Source organism: Phycodurus eques, chromosome 12 (assembly GCF_024500275.1).
Source record: "Phycodurus eques isolate BA_2022a chromosome 12, UOR_Pequ_1.1, whole genome shotgun sequence".
NCBI classification, from domain to species: domain Eukaryota; kingdom Metazoa; phylum Chordata; class Actinopteri; order Syngnathiformes; family Syngnathidae; genus Phycodurus; species Phycodurus eques.
This window is the reverse complement of record NC_084536.1, coordinates 1,397,901-1,415,000: the sequence shown is the minus strand read 5'-3', so window position 1 is coordinate 1,415,000 and position 17,100 is coordinate 1,397,901. Positions and strand designations below refer to the sequence as shown.

The window sequence follows — 17,100 nt, the reverse complement described above, 5'->3', positions numbered from 1 at the left end:
TCTTGCACTCGTACTGCGTGCGGCGCTGAATTTGCGTTCAGCTCACCTAGTCTTCCTTTGTGCCCTTCTAGGGTGATGGTTAAAGACCCCTTCCATGCTAACTGCTTGCCGGTGCACATAGGAACTCTAGTTGAGCTGGGAAAAGCAAATGGTAACGACCTAAACGCCTTCTTGTCGGACCCGCTTCCGGACAGTGTAACCTCCAAAGTAGAACAAAACGAGTTCAAACCGTCATTGTGTGTGATATCACGTGAGACTGGAGCTAATCAAAAGCGTGACTCCAGGTACCGTATTTTCACGACCATAAGGCGCACTTAAAAGTCTTAAATTTGCTCCAAAATGGACGGGGCGCCTTATAATGCGCCGCGCCTTATGAGTGCACCGTGCTCCAAAATCTATACATGTTGTTGTGTGATGAGCACTCCGCTTGACTGACTGGGAGCATTTCCTGCCGACACGCTGCTTATACAGAGGAATGGCGGACGTGACTGACGACAGCATGCGGGTGTTAAAGGGGGAAGGGTGCGCGTGACAGAGGGCGCTAAAGGCACGCCCCCGGTAGGTACATAGGGTCTGTATGTGCATTGTGCAAAACATCGGTTTGGCTAAGGACCCCTGAAAATGGCACCTACGAGGAGACACGCTTACGAAGCACAGTTTAAACTGCAAGCTGTCAGTTACGCGGAGAAACATGGGAATCGAGCAGCCGCGAGAGAATTCAAGATCAACGAATCCACGGTTCGCAAGTGGAGGAAGCAGGAAAACGAACTTTGCCAAGTCAAGAAGATGAACCTGAGTTTCCGCGGAAACAAGGCGAGGTGGCCCGAGTTGGGAGACCAACTCGATCAATGGATTAATGAGCAAAGAACAGCCGGGAGAAGCGTCTCCGCAGTCACCATTCGACTGAGGGCAATAACGCTGGCAGAAGAAATGAAAATCGAACATTTTCAAGGAGGTCCGTCTTGGTGCTTTCGTTTTCTGAAACGGCGCCATCTATCCATCCTGTCAAGGACTACCGTGGCGCAGCAACTTCCGGCGGATTACAAGGAAAAGCTGGCCATCTTCCGCTCCTACTGCAGTAAAAGATTACCAACAAACACATCCAGCCCAACCACATCACCAACATGGACGAGGTGCCGCTCAATTTCGACATCCCGGTGAACCACACTGTGAAGAAAAAGGGGACCACCACGGTAGCGATACGCACAACGGGGCACCAGAAGTCGGCTTTTACTGTTGTGCTTCGTTGCCATGGTAATGGACAGAAACTGCCACCTATGGTGATTTTTAAGAGGAAGACGCTGCCTAAAGACAAGTTTCCAGCCGAAGTCATCGTTAAGGCCAATCAAAAGGGCTGGATGGACGAGGAGAAAATGAGAGAGTGGCTGAGTGAGGTGCACGTAAAGAGACCGGATGTTTTTTTTTCCCACGTCACCGGCAACGAGACTGACAATGACGAGAGGGAACCCGGCGTGTTTGATGGAGAACTTGTCCAGCTGTTCATTTCGGATACAGAAGATGAGAACTTTGATGGAGTTGTGGATGAGCATTGATCAAAAAATAACGTGAGTACATTGTTAAATACTTCAATAAAGTACAACCGAACTCAGTTTTGCTCCCGCCGCCTGTTTAAAAACATTGTTTTAGCGTGCATGCATGCTACCGTAGGTTTTAAGCTAGCATATGTTTTACCATGCCTGCGCCCAATAATACGGTGCGCCTTATGTATGTGTTAAATACAGAAATAGACCCCGTAACTGAGACTGCGCCTTTTAATACGGTGCGCCCTATGGTCGTGAAAATACGGTAAGTCTTATTGGTGACTCCCAGGAGGAAACCTGATGTTGGGTGTCATTTCTATTAAAAAAACATTTCAGCACAACCACACATATGACTACAATTTTATTTATTATTTTGACGTAGTACAGTAACAGATTAGTAAGGAAAATGAATAAAAAAAAACAAGTAAAATCACACAGAAAACGTAGTTCAAGCAGGACAAAGTGACATTTTTAAACTTGAAAATCAAACCCGTTGAACAAACCATGTTTACAACAAACAAATATTATGTAAAAAAAATAATAATAATAATTCGTAAACAGGAAAATAATACGCTACTATTGACAGTAAAATGCAGACAATTCCTCAGACAAATGATTTGTGGCACTCCAAAAAGGCAGTTCCTGTCCAGCACAACGCAGAGGGGCTCGGCACAGGACCGACAATGTCCCTTTTCTGTTTGTGCGCCTCACGCAGCGTTTGCGTTTCTTTCGAATCCTGAACCTCAGACTTGTGAGGCACGTGCTAACCACTAACTCACCGTGCTGCCTGACAAGAACGTGTCAGAAACTGCAGATACAAATTCATTTTAGCAAAGCACATGATAACAGAAATACACTTACCGTTCGCAATTATTAATTTCAGCAATACCTATGAAACTCTACTAAGTGACCCTCCCCATGACGTGTCTGTCTGGTGTCTTCAAAGGTTTAGCCGTTTTACTTTGTTTGGGCTTTATTATACAACATGTTTTATGCTTATATGAAAGTTGAAAATGTTACTTCAAACTTTTACCGGTCATCAGATTTCTTTCAAGCCGCGTCACGGAAGATCTTTTGTTCCACTTCGGAGGTTGCACTGCACTGATGTCGATGAAAGTCTTTTCATGTGCATGTACGTCTGTGTGCCTTTCTCTTGCAGAGTTGTTTTATTTATCGCACAAACTTGTGGATTTGTATCCTAACAACCCAGTAAGTGTCACTTCTTCCAATCAAGTTTTTTTTGCGCAACGATGAGCTAATAATGCGTTTCCAGGTATCCTGGTTCGCCGTCGGCTGCTACTATCTGATGGTCGGCCATAAAAATGAAAACGCCCGTCGCTACCTCAGGTATTGATGTTGCCGATCGTGTTTGGGGTAAGGCGTTTGCCAAGCTAATGCTTTTCTTGTCCCTTAGCAAAGCCACCACTCTGGAGAGGACGTACGGTCCGGCGTGGATCGCCTACGGTCATTCCTTCGCCATGGAGAGTGAGCATGACCAGGCCATGGCTGCCTACTTCACAGCCGCACAGCTGATGAAAGGGTACGGCTCGGAATCAAAAATATATTTCCCAAATCTCACTATTCACGATGAGTCTCCATTATTCTTTAAAGGCCTCACAGTTCGTGTAATAGCGCCACCTGTTGCTTTTGTCGTGCACTCAACAGCCTATAAAACTGAGCGCTATGTTGTTTGGCAATCACTTGTTGATGCGCTCCTCTTACTTTGTGGTTTGTAATAGAGCACATCTTCCTTGTCCAGGTGTCACTTACCGATGCTGTACATCGGTCTGGAGTACGGCCTGACCAACAACTCCAAGCTGGCCGAGCGCTTCTTCAGCCAAGCGCTGAGCATCGCTCCGGAGGACCCTTTCGTCATTCACGAGGTGGCCGTGGTTGCCTTTCAGAACGGCGAGTGAGTCACACGCGCGCCTAACAAAAGAACTTCATTTGCTGGGACTTGGGTTGCGAAAACCTTTTACCACGTCTGCCTTTCAGCTGGAAGATGGCGGAGCGGTATTTCCTTGACGCCATGGAGAAGATAAAAGCCATTGGGAATGAGGTAGCGGCCTTAAATAATGAACACGAGCGCTGCGAGCAGCGACTCGCGCCCCTGGCACGCAGCGTAAAAATGTGACGACCATGTATCATTGTCGTTCCACTTCACAATTATATGCTGCTTTGCGTTGGCCCCATAAAATGTCAACAAATATGTATACGTTTGTGATTATAAGAACCCCAAAAAATATACAGCGATAACATCAAGAACGCGTGAAGCGTGTACCGAGTTTGGCAGAAGAAATCGCTATGACGACGAGTAAATAGGTGGTTGTGGTTGTCTTCTGGCCTCAACTGTCCTCAAAAGTGTGACATTAGGAAACGTGTGAGCATCTGGAGTGAAGTTATGTTTCAGATATTATTGTTCGTATTTCTGCCATTTTTTAAAATTCATCGAAAATGGGTATTACTTTATTTAACAGATTTAGATTTTGTATTCATGTATACATTTTGAATGTAAAAAAAATGTTCAGTTTATGCTCTTAATTTGTTTTCTTTAAACTGTTTTCAGTTAACATTACTTTTTGATAAAAAAAAAAAAACTATTTAAAATTTGTTTCATTTTAAAATGAATACAAATCTGCCGTTCAAGTTGAAATGTTGAAAAGTATTTTAGTATTTCATTGACTCCTAATAATTGTTGCTACATTAATTATTTTCCACATCGTGTCTCCTTCCATTCAAGGTGACTGTAGACAAGTGGGAGCCGCTATTAAATAACCTGGGTCACGTGTGTCGCAAACTCAAGTAGGTAGCGCTACTTCGTTCGTGTTGAGTTTGCCCTTGAACTTGAATCAAAATGGGCTTTGCGTTTGCGCAGGAAGTACGAGCAGGCTCTGGAGTACCACCGTCAGGCGCTGGTGCTGATCCCCCAGCACGCCTCCACCTACGCCGCCATCGGATACGTGCACAGCCTCATGGGCGACTTTGAGAGCGCCATCGACTACTTCCATACGGTAGTGCTTTTTCAAAGCAAATAACCTCACCAGACAATACATTTGGCACCGTTTAGGGCTCGCTGATTCATCCATTTCATAGATCTGAGTTTGTTTGTGTATATATATATATGTATATATATATATATATATATATATATATATTCTCATGATAAGGTCACCATTATTTAAGGAAATCTGAATTTTGTGGGTGAAAAACATAGTATGAAGTGCATCTGCCCAATATAAAAGAAGAGCTCTTGAATCTCCCCATTGTGGTATAAATGAAAGCATATCTTATATTTGTCAGAAATTCAGCTTTTTACAGCAGAGGTGGGGTGTCTCCTAATGAAATGGGAGCATAGCTTTTGTTGGACTTGACTTTGTCACTGAATTTTTGGTTTGTTCTCCCCCGAGGCACTTGGACTGAAACGAGATGACACGTTTTCCGTGACGATGCTCGGCCACTGCATCGACATGTACATTGGCGAAACGGACGCCTATGAAGGTACAGCGCACTCGCTTTTGTTTATCTTGGAGAACGACGTTTTCCCGTAGGAAAATTAGAAATCGAAATAACCCATTCCAGAGCCAAATACATTTTTTTTTAAAATAACATAACTTTCATGCAAGTGTGAAAATAATTTAAATGCAGTATCAAATCAAAAAAGTGCAATAAACCTATTCACGGCATGTGACATTAGTTTAGTGCTAAAGCACGTGGTGACCCATTGCAATTATTGAGCATTCCCAACTGTCATATACAAATATAAAAAGAAGTTTACCGCTCCAATCGGTATATTAAGACTTCATAACTGCACTCACCATTAACTTGGAGGATTCCTGTACGTGCCTGGGAGGTGAGTCTCTTCACAGAAAGCCCAATCACAGTCAAGCTTCCACTAAATACTTGATTCTTTTATTAATGGTCTCAGCCTGATTGCTTGTGGCATTAAAAGCTATTATAAACTGTTGGATTTATCTTGCCCAACATTAGAAAAAATAGACACAAAAGGAATGAAGACGCTGGTTTCTTTTTCTCATGAGGAGGGCGCATGGGAGATTGTTCAGATTACAGCCTCTCAACACGCTCTAAACAATCTCTCCCGTCGCTCCTGCATTTATTTGAAAATAGGGAGGTTTCTAAGTTTACAAGACATAACGTACTAAGCTACAAGACACAACACACTAAGGGGTAGGGTTTCAAGGTGAAAACATGGCACCTGCCACGTCCCGGCCACGTCCTTCTCTCAGATGATTCCTGCTGAGTCATCTTCTTGAAGGCGAGACATCTTTCTTTCTAAAAATTGTCCATAATACTAATGCAAGCTAAGCAAATAAATGATAACTTCAACAATATATCCAACATAAACCTTTTGATTGGCGGGCCATCAGTTACTGGTAGATTTTCGCCGTTCGTGGCAGGACTCGTTCTCAATCCCCCGCAAATAGCTAAGCTATGTCTGCGTCTCCATAATTTGCCGCGAGTATCATCAAAACGTTCCTCTTTCCCATCCCTGTTGACACTGTGTCTTTTTTCCCGCTCCCAATTTGGACTCGCGAAGGCACCGACATCGGCGACAAGGTGCGGGGCAGCGCAAACACGCAGACGCTGATGAAGACGCTCAACGCGGCGACGGAGCCCGCCGAGGCGCCGGCTTCGCCGCGGCCGGAGGACGCCAGCGCCATGATGGTGGAGACGCCGCTGTCCGGCCAGGACAAGATGGTGCTGGACATGCCGCTGCGGCTGTCGCTGACGCTGGAGTGCGACATGTACGAAAGCGACGTCATGTTGGACACCCTGTCGGACACCAGCACGTGATTTCAAAGGGACGGGTTGTCACCTTTGACGCAACCCGGCGGGGAAGGATTCGGAAGGAAAGTTGGGTGTCAATAATGAGAGCTGAACTTAAATGCGGAGATTACGTGAAGATGCCCGATTGTTTGGAGCGAACGCAAACTTAACCTCACAACTTGAAAGACGCTCGTCACTTTTTTTAATGCTCCTCCTCTCGGCGCTACCTGTGGATTTTCACCGCAAACGCAGACAAAAGTGCAAGCTAGTTCATTTCAATAAATCACGCATTTGTCTTTAAAGATTTTAACACATGAGTGTGTGTGTGTGTCATCGATTGGCTGTGGGAAAGTTCAACAACAGGAAATTCAACCCGTTAATTCTTTTATCATTTGCATTCCCACTTCATTTTGACATATAGTGTTATAATATACTCTTACATTTCAGTGTCGTGTCATAAGAAACTTTTTTTTCAAATAATTTGCTCTGACACCGTCGTTCGGGGAATTATTAGTTCCTTGGACTAAAAGTTCCTTTGGCCCGTGCTTGTTTTTTTCTGCACTCCTCCGCGGGGCAACAAAACCGCCTTCACCTCGCTGTCCTCCACATACGTACGTGCTAGCTTTTTGTCTCTCAGATTGGTGCAGAAATGTCTCATCAGAACAATGCAAGTACAAAAACTGCCATAGGGACTTCATTGACGTCGTCGTCCAAGAGATTGCGCAATGTCAGGTATGATTAGGGTTTCAGTGTGTTGTTGTATTTTTACTTGCAGTTTGAGTCATAAAGTCTTATATTCTGGAATATAATTTGAATCATTTAAGTATTTCATGTAGTATTGTTTGCCGGATAGCTTATTTTTTTTAAATTAATCGAGCTACTTCTAAAAAACAATGTCATGCCTTAATTTACCTTTTCACTCTAACGGCAGCAACGACAATAACCAATTACCATTATTAACAATTGACGCGTTCTAACTACAGCCTTTATAGTTTGAATGTGATTGTTCATAAATTGTAACTAATCTATTTCGTGTTTTTTGTACAAGAGCCTTTAAGATGTTGAACACAGAGCGCAGAGAAATTGTGTCGTGTCTTTTACTTGACGCAATGTTTTGAATACGCGTTGAAATTAAGGGTCGCGTCCTCTCGCGATACTCTCACGTCCTCTCGCGAGCGCTCAGCCCAGGGAGGGAAATGGAGCGAGATGAGGTCTGACAAAGAGCAAATGACGGCCAGCAAGGACAAGGGCGTCGTGGAGATCAAGTTCAGGGACGCCTCGGGAGAGCAGGACAACATTCCCAAGCACAAAGAAGAGAAGAAAGAGCTTTTTACGAAGGTAGGGTGAGGGAAAAGGGAGCCTGCTCCGTTGTTGATGTTTACGTTGTGCGGGGAAAACATGGCAGACGGCAGCTGGAGCTTTTCAGCACCGCGGACAGAGACTCGACAGAACCGTGCCAGGATTCCCCCCAACGATCGCGTGCAACGTATTGTTGCACATTCTTATTCCGTGGCTGCGTCTTCGTGACACAATCGACAGTTTCTCAAGCCTCTTACGGCATTCAAATCAGTTAGAGAAACGTTTGCCGCGCATTAAGAATTGCACGTTACTTCAAAAACACATGGCAATGCAAGACGAGAAATCATGACACACCCTCCTCGCGATTGCCGGGTGCGCTCTCTCTTTTTGAGTCATTCAACTGGAGATGTCATTTTCTTTTGTAATATTGCAATGCTTTATCAAGCTAAAATTATGATTAGCAGTCGGGACGGAAATCCATCCGTCAAACCGAGGCCAAAACTTCCATGTCAACAAGCTTGAAACGAACAGCGGTGGAAAGAAGTCAACGAGAAGAGTCGCAGTGCCCAGAGCAGAAACATTTGAAGAAGGCTCATCCAGAACGGCAAACCCAAAAACGCTGGGAAGAAAAAGATGAAAAACATCAAATCAACAAATCAACCTGTATCTTAATAAGCACCTTAGCCCCCCCAAAATGGACAAATTAAAATTAGGCATCCTCCCAAATATGCGCCTTGCCTATGTTACGTGCCTTGCGCTCTAGGCAGACCATCCGTATACTCACTCTCACACACACTCTCTCTCTCTCTCTCTCTCTCTCTCTCTCTCTCTATATATATATATATATATCTATATATATAGATATATATATATATCTATGTACACACACACAATCATCGAAAAAGTTCTTAGACCAGCCCTCGTTCTTCAATGTCTTTGTGAAATGTGACGTCTGGTATCTTTCACGAAAGGCATTTTACCTGAAGGATACAATGAACATGAGAAAAAGGCTTGCTGCATTTATCCGTAAGAGTTGGCCGAGTGGGAGAGGGAGAGGGAAGTGTGGGCCTCCCTGCTTAAGTTGCTGCCCCCCCTCGGATAAGCGCAAGTAGATGGATGGATATATATATATATATATATATATATATATATATATATATATAAACGAGTTATCTTATGGATGTCATAAATGCTTTACCCCTAATAGATGTGGTACTCGCAAGTGCCAACATATGTGATATTGTTCACATTGGAGTCATAAAAAAAATAAAAACAAATCTTTTATTTCGTTCTTGTTTTGTGTGTGACATGTTGAATGTGTTTTTGGAATTGAATCGTTCAACCGATTTGCGATGGACAGGTGGTCATTCGAAGGCTCCCCCCTCACCTGACCAAGGAGCAGTTAGAAGAACAACTCAGCCCGCTTCCTTCCTATGACTACTTTGAGTTCTTCCCCGCTGATCCGAGGTATCTCTACATATACGCGTACGACTTCATATTCATCACCTTTCCGTTCATGACCTCCCCCTTTGTGTCCACAGCCTGTACCCACATCTGTTCTCCAGAGCCTACATCAACTTTAAAAACCAGGAAGATATCCTTCTGTTCCGAGACAGATTCGATGGCTACGTCTTCATTGACAGCAAAGGTGACGAAGAAATCGAAATTGTACCGTTCGCAGTGACATGAAAAAAAAAAAACAGATACATGTCACATTGGGCCGAGAACTTGGAATCGACCTGCCGTGTGAACATTTTTAGTCGAGTACGTGCCGCAATTTAATGTACTGACCGCAGCGCTATTTGACATCCAAACAGGTCAGGAGTTTCCTGCTGTGGTCGAATTTGCCCCCTTCCAGAAAGTCTCCAAGAAGAAGCTCAAAAAGAAAGATGCCAAAGCTGGAAGTATCGAGGAAGGTAACGGAAGACCGAATGAAATACTCATTCCTTTCAGCCTCACCCCTGCGCCGGCGTTGTACACATAAACACTGCCCCGCCTCTGTTACGGCGCTTATAAAAAAAAAAATGCTCGGTTCCTCATCGCGCATGTTTTGAATCTTACTGCCCCACGCAGACCCGGAGTATAAGCGCTTCCTGGAGAACTACTCCTGTGATGAGGAGAAGTCGATGGCCAACCCAGAGACCCTGCTGGGGGAAATCGAGGCCAAAACCAGAGAACTGATAGGTAAGCTTTGGAGTCGCCTTCACCATTTGGTGTGAGAAGCGGGATCATGCAAGTGAGGGCTCTTCAAAAAGACACCATTGCAATTCGTTGCCAGCGGCGAGGTGCTGTGAGTGATTTGTCGTCAAATTTGCCGCCACAATTTATTTGTAGGAAGTGGGACCCCGCGACTGAATTTTCTTCAAAAACGAACCTTCACGATTCATTGTCAGAAATAGGATCTCATGAGTGGCACGTCTTCGAAGTTACAGACACAATTCGGTGTGATCGCTGAGTGATTTGTCTCCCGATGTCGCATCACAAATTGTTATCTGAAGTGCGATCGTGGGAGGTGGTGTTCTTCCAAAAATTACCATCACGATTCAGTGTCAGAAGCGGGATCTCGTGAGCGATTTGTCTTCAAAGTTACCATCACCATTTGGTGTCAGAAGTGAGATTATGTCAGTGAGCTTTCAAAAACTTACGGAAGGGGTGTCCCGATGCGATCTTTGAGATCGGAAATCGGTGTGATGTCACCAAAGAAAACAACAACAAAAAAACAAGGATGCGATCGGACTCTATCTGAAATCTCAGATTCGACCGCTCCTATAAAAGCAGTCCATTCCGGTCTCCGCTCCAGCACTTCCATCCAGCAGCGCCCGGACGGCGTGCGGAGCCCACGTGATCACAACGGCAGCTTGCTAAGCGGCTAGCGTAGTAGCAAGCAGGAAGAGGGAATGTTTCTTGCTTCAAGTGGTTTATTGACACGCCAGTTGACATTCACTGTCAAACTAAACTCACATAGCAAAAGATGTCGGTTCTTCGTTTTTGTTCACAAAAATCGCAAGCTCAAAGCTAAAACAACGAATGAAAACACCATTGACAAGCTAACGAAAATCAGCATCGAACATGCGGCACTTATATCTCTCCAAATAATGAATAGCACAAATGCTGTGTCAACCCATACAAACAGTCAATATAACGACGACGTCTTCAAACTTCAAAGTCTGTGAAAAGCGAGTAATAACAATAACAATATCGGATGGTGACTTCTTCTACTTTTCTTTGTTACTGCGAGTGTGTATCTCATTGCGTGCACCGCACTGCCCCTCAGAGGTCAAGAGGTGCACAGCAGGTACTTTATGTAACCCACTGGTTCATAATAAATGGATCCGTTTTTCTCATACCTATTGTTGCTGATTATTTCTCTCAGTTTGAGTAACATCACTTGATCAAACCTTTTCTCACATTCCACACGACCAAAGAAGTAAATGATCGATGATTATTGCTAATATCGGATCGGATCGGACCGATATCGGTATCGGCCAAAACTCTAGGCTGCAATATCGGTATCGGATCGCAAGTGCAAAAGTTGGAGCGGGGCACCCCCAAGTTATAGTTTGGTGTCAGAAGTGGGATCCCACCGTTTTTTGTTTTGTTTTGTTTTTTTGTTGCTGTCATTGGACAGATCGGATCGGGACTCCCCTTGTTTTAACCTACTTGGCCAATAAAAGAGGATTCGGATTTGGATTGCGATTCTGATCACAGCTGGGTGTCAGAAGTAGGATTCTGCATGTGATTTGCCTTCTGCGGAGGGTCATGACAGATTGCACAATGAATACCTCTGTAACAGAGTGTTAATCAAAAGTAAGCGTTGTTATGTTTGTGCTGTCGACTTTCGGGGAGCTCAATAGAGAGGGGATGATGAAGGTCCATCGGGCGTGCAACTCTCTTTGTCCAATTTCAGCCAAAAGGACAACACCCCTGTTAGAGTACATCAGAAACAAGAAGATGGAGAAACAGGTAAAACTAAAAAAAAAAAAAAAAAAAATGTCTTCTGCTAAGGGAAAAACATGACAAATGGCCGGCGTCCTTGCAGAGAATGCGAGAGGAAAAGCGAGAGGAGCGTCGACGGCGAGAGTTCGAGAAGAAGCGACAACGCGAGGAGGAGAAACGCAAGCGACGCGAGGAGGAGAGGCGCAAACGCAAAGAAGCCGACAAGCAGAAGAAGCTGTCGGACAAAGACGTCAAAATTAAGGTAGCAATTCGCTGCGCGCGCGCGGTCCTGCGGTTGTGACGCCGATCGAAGTTGCGTTTTCATAATCAGCTGCTGAAGAAGAGCGACCGGGACGACGACGACGCCGACTCGGACCGCGTCAAGGACAAAAGTGACGTCGGCGAGACGGAGAGAGGAAAATGGGAAAAAGCAGGTGGCCAGATGAAGTTGAAGGATTCCAAGGAAAAGTAAGTCCCGTCAATTGAGATCTGTTGGCCATCCATCCGTTTTCCAGAGCGCTTGCCCTCATGCGGGGCGCGGGCGAGCTGGCGGCGATTCCGGCTGACTTTTGGCGAGAGGCGCGTACACCGCAAATTGGTCACCAGCCAATCGCGTAGCACAAACAACGTACGCGCTCCCACCTGATGAACCGAACACGAAAAAAAAGAGTCCCCCGAGTACCTGGAGAAAACCTTCACGCGAGCACGGGGAGAACTTGCAAGCGGCACGCAGGAAGGATTGGAACCCCCAACCTCAAAACGGGAACGTTGATATGCTAACCGCTCGGCCGTTGTGCTGCCCGATATGCTAGCTGTTCTTTCTTTATAAAGCTCTAAATCTTCATTCACATCAAACGTTTTCAAGCTTGCCTTACGTGAGACTTCAGCAAAACCTGTTTCAACGTTCCAAGAAGAAATGAAAGGACTTATTGATCCCGCAGCGGGGAAATAAATACATTGATGACAACAGCAAAAGACACGCGTGCAAGAGATTGAAAAGACATACAATGTAATGAAAAAGAAACGTTATCAAATAAACCAGATGAGAGAAAATCAACGTTATTGAGAAAAAGTCTCTCGAGCATTGGTTTAAAACGGCAACATTGTATTACGCAATTATGATTGCCCCTTGTGTTTTATTACACAGCAAATGTTGCACAGAAGTGATATTGGAAGTGTTCGTGCTTGTTTTTGTTCAAAGTGTGTGTTTGTTTGAGCGCGTGTGCATAGCTGTTAAGTGGAAATGAAGACTTGATTGCTGCGGGCAGAAATGACCTTCAGTAGCACGAATTCCCGCACTGAAGTCGGAGCTGCTCAGGAACTCGGAAGAGCGATGCGGGCGCCGTTGCCCTCTGCGTCCTCACCGAGTGGAGGAAACACTCGCCCTTCTTGAACAGGACATTTGTGTTGTCTGAAAGGAAACACGTCACGGGCGGGCGGGATTCGAACCCCAATCGGATTTCGAGTCCCACACCTTAACCTCTCGTTCCCCGTGACGGTACACGGAGCCCATTGCGATGCCGGAGAGCAGTAGACGGGCCAGAACCGCGCCAGCGCGTCTGGCTCACACTTCTGAGGTTGGGGGTTCGAGTCTCTGCTCTGGCCTTCCTGTGTGACGATTGCAAGTTCTCCCCGTGCTTGTGTGAGTTTTGTCCGGGTCGTAAGGCTTCCTCCCACATTCCAAAAACATGCGCGTTTGTTTCACTGAAGGCTACAAATTGGCCATAGGCGTGAACCCTCGCAAATGACGACAAGTCCATCTAGGAGTCACGATTGATGAAAACCTTAGCCGGAAGACTCATGTCAATTACACAAAAAGGGAAAATAGCGAAAGCCATATTGGTACAATAGCAAGTAAAATATACATTAAGCAAATATACAACCCCAATTCCAATGAAGTTGGGACGTTGTGTTGAACATAAATAAAAACAACACAATGATTTGAAAATCATTTTTGAATACACTACAAAGACAAGGTATTTAATGTTCAAACTGATCCAACTTGATTGTTCTTAGCAAATAAAAATTCAACTTAGAATTCGATGGCTGCAAGACGTTCCTAAAAAGCTGGGACAGGCTCATGTTTACCGCTGTGTTGCATCACCTTTTCTTTTAAACAACATTCAATAAGCGTTTGGGAACGGAGGACACTCGTTGTTGAAGCTTTGCAGGTGGAATTCTTTCCCGTTCTCGCTCGATGCACAGCTTCAGCCGTTCAACAGTCCGGGGTCTCCGTTGCCGTATTTTACGCTTCATAACGCGCCACGCGTTTTCAATGGGAGACGGGTCCGGACTGCAGGCAGGCCAGTCTAGTGCCCGCACTCTTTTACTACGAAGCCACGCTGTCGTAGCACGTGCAGAATGCGGTTTGGCATTGTCTCGCTGAAATAAGCAGGGGCGTCCATGAAAAAGACGTCGCTTGGATGGCAGCGTATGTTTCTCCAAAACCCGTATGTACCTTTCAGCAATAAAGGTGCCTTCACAGATGTGTAAGTGACCCATGCCATTGGCACTAACACAGCCCCATACCAAATCATTGTATTCTGTTTTTATTTATCTTTAACACAACGTCCCAACTTCATTGGAATCGGGGTTGTTCATTGTTAACATGATGCAAAGTAATGATTGTTTCATACTTGACCTAATGCGTAGAAATCTAGGGCTAAAGATTCAAAACGTATTTATGACCTAGATTTATTTGACAGAAAAGACCTTTAACAATACTTAATTCGAATCACCACGGAGATCCCTCTAACCTATTATTTAGAAAATACAAAGTATTGAAATTTCATGATGTAGTAGACTTGAAAATCTTACAAATAACAGACAAGGCTAATACAAATATTTGACCTCGATATATTCGAATAAAATTAGAAAAAACAATAAGCAGAGAAAAAACAATAAGCAGCTACAATCTCAAAGGTATAAAAGTTTTTAAAATGCCAAGATGTTGAAGTAAAGTGATGGAAAGGAGTATTGTAGTGAAAGGTGAGACGCTATGGAACAATCTAAACATGGAAACAAAAGCGTTAAGCTCAATTAATATATTTAAAAAGATTATTCAATCAAAAGCATGAAATAATTAGGAGATCATTCAAATAGTGATCATCAAAATGGGTGAAAAATCATTTAGAAGGCATTGGTTTATTTTGAGATGCGAATGGGAAATGTGATCATGAAATTAAAATGTTGTTTTTATTTATGGAAAAAGGGGCCGAAAACACCAGATTTATTCTTCCTTCTGCTCCTTTTCATTGGAATTGTTTTATATGTAAAATGGGTTTGTTTGTTATTTTCTAATATGTAATGAAATAAAGTATAAAAAAAAAGCGATCCATGATATGCATGGCGCGATGTGCAATGTCTTCAGCAGAGGTCAGCCGGAGAGCGACAAGGAGCAGCAGCAGTGCCGCCGACCGCGCGACAAGGAGCACCGCGGCAAAGACGACGACAGGAAGCGTCAGAGGCACCACTACGACTTTGACAAGTTCGCACGGCGCAAAGACGAGACCAAGTGGGGCAAGGGCTACTGCCAGGACCGCGCCAAGAAGGAGGGCCATCACCACGCCTACGCCTTCTGCCCCGACAGCGGCGACAAGCAGACCAAGGAGGACAGGGACGAGCTGGCCAACAGGAAGGAGCGCCTCCGAAACAAGGTGAGCGAGAAGGTGAGCATGCGAGGGCTTCATCTGATTTGTTTCTGCTCTCCACTTCCGACAAATGCCGATATTGCACTTTCGTGAATGAAGGCCTTACTTGTTTCATGGTCAACATCGACGACTCCAAACCTAAATGCAGCGCAAGGAATCTGTTTACGTGAGCGAGCACAATTTGGTGGGATTTGTCATCCAAAAAAAAAATCCCCACCCAAACTTGTTGTCCATGTGGAATCCTCTTTGTAATTTTGTCATCAACTGAGGATCACAACAAACAATGTGGCTAAAGTGCGGATCGAGGAATTTAGTTCACCTTCAAGCCGCTGTCATCTGTTTTTAATTTGCCGCCACCTACAGGACTGGACTGGAACTGTATTGAATTTTCAAATGAAGTGGGTGAGACACGATTAGGATTGTCGGGCCTCGGCTGAGGTCTACAAAAGTCCTTGCGTACGAAGTGGCCGTCCTCATGCATGTTTGGATGAACCTCCGCAGGACCGGCCGGCCATGCAGCTGTACCAGCCCGGCGCGCGAAATCGCAAGGGAGTTAACTCGGCCTGCAAAAGCTACGACGGCGTGCCGGCGGCCCACTCGCCCGAGGGCGACGCGGGGGGTTGCTTCGATGTGGAGACGGTGCTGGACGGAGCCTTTGACAACGGCAACGATGAGCACGGACACTCGTAAGACGACGTCAGTCGTTCACAGCGGAGGCTTTCAAACCGATCACCATCGTATTTCTTTTCAGACTGTGTACATTACATTCAGTTATTTGGGAACCGTTCAAATATGATTGAATTATATAAGTTCCATCATAGAATGGAAATAATGAGACTATTTGGTGAACTGCGCTCCATGATCTGTGAGAATAATGCACTTGTTCAAATCATTTGTGAAGGTTGTGTGTGAAGAGGGAGATGTGGGGCGCTTGTACCATAACTATGTTATTGATACAAGTGGAAAAGGTGTAAGTGTTGAAACAACCACACACCCCACCGGTGTGCTACCTAGGGGTGTGGGTGTTCTTGTTTTTCTCTTTGTGGGGCACAACCTTTGACCTCCTAACTTTACAGTCTTTGTGGGGACGTTTTGGATGTGCGTACGTTTTGACGTTTTGTGCATGCGTATGTCATCCAGAGCAAATTTTTATTAGCATTCAATGGACATTTCTATGAAAAGAAATCCTGGAAAGTGAAATATTTGATAGTCTCATGCAAGTAATAACTATATCTAACTAATAATATGCTCTAAGGCAATCTGGTCCATGCAATAACATGCTGTTGTTGTTGTTTCCCCCCCCCAAGTACTACTACATATGTACTTTGCACATGAGAAAATAAAGGTCTTGTGAGAGACTGAGTGTCTGGTTTGAAAACGGAAGCCTCTTTCACGTGAAAATTGAAGTGGTTACCTTTTATATGTTTCTCTGGCTCTCGATCAATCTACCTACCTACCTACCTACCTACCCATCTAGGTGAGTGTTGACTTGATTGTTTACTGTAGAAATGTAAATAATTCTTTAAAAAAAATTCTGCCCCCCCCAGTGTTAGCAGTACTGTGCTTGACTGCAGTATCAAGCGTCTCATTCACAGATATGAATTGGGAGCTAGGACTATGGCAGCACTAGGCTAGGAGGGTCAAAGTCGTCAGAGCATGTGTATTTTTTTTTGTGGGATTTTGTTTAATGTTCTCTATTGATAGCACACGCCTTGGCTTCGACGAAAAAAAGTAAACCGTGAAAATCGGTTGCTAAATGCGCACGTTTCGACTTATTTTTAATGTAAAAGTATTGCCTTTGAAGGGAACGTCGACCTTTCCAACATGGCCGCCACGCAGGCACGTCGGTTAGCCCAGCTGCCACAGCGCCCTGGCGCATCCATTCTGTG

General features: G+C 44.7%; 2 protein-coding genes across 7 annotated transcripts in view; both read left to right on the top strand.

Annotated features, from left to right (window-relative positions):
- cdc16 (cell division cycle 16 homolog (S. cerevisiae)) overlaps positions 1-6,939 on the top strand; it is a 12,811-nt gene extending 5,872 nt beyond the window's left edge. Inside the window, exons 9-18 of the mRNA XM_061692612.1 lie at positions 72-151; positions 2,701-2,750; positions 2,815-2,888; positions 2,956-3,081; positions 3,301-3,453; positions 3,537-3,600; positions 4,282-4,343; positions 4,417-4,552; positions 4,949-5,039; positions 6,097-6,939. Coding sequence (XP_061548596.1) covers positions 72-151; positions 2,701-2,750; positions 2,815-2,888; positions 2,956-3,081; positions 3,301-3,453; positions 3,537-3,600; positions 4,282-4,343; positions 4,417-4,552; positions 4,949-5,039; positions 6,097-6,353 — 1,093 coding nt within the window. The 3' untranslated portion in view covers positions 6,354-6,939. The remainder of the gene's footprint in view (positions 1-71; positions 152-2,700; positions 2,751-2,814; positions 2,889-2,955; positions 3,082-3,300; positions 3,454-3,536; positions 3,601-4,281; positions 4,344-4,416; positions 4,553-4,948; positions 5,040-6,096) is intronic.
- A 570-nt stretch (positions 6,940-7,509) lies between these two features.
- upf3a (UPF3A regulator of nonsense mediated mRNA decay) lies at positions 7,510-16,562 on the top strand. Of its 6 annotated transcripts, none has more exons than XM_061692833.1 (11): positions 7,510-7,664; positions 8,986-9,092; positions 9,167-9,273; positions 9,443-9,541; positions 9,699-9,809; positions 11,533-11,588; positions 11,665-11,823; positions 11,893-12,029; positions 14,935-15,229; positions 15,575-15,609; positions 15,713-16,562. In XM_061692833.1, exons 1-11 carry the CDS (start codon positions 7,533-7,535, stop codon positions 16,005-16,007), a joined length of 1,533 nt encoding a protein of 510 aa, XP_061548817.1. In that variant the 5' UTR covers positions 7,510-7,532; the 3' UTR covers positions 16,008-16,562. The 6 variants fall into 6 exon arrangements, with proteins under 6 accessions (XP_061548817.1, XP_061548818.1, XP_061548816.1 ...); XM_061692834.1 differs by having other exon boundaries at positions 14,932-15,217; XM_061692832.1 differs by having other exon boundaries at positions 14,932-15,229.
- Positions 16,563-17,100: the final 538 nt, after the last annotated feature.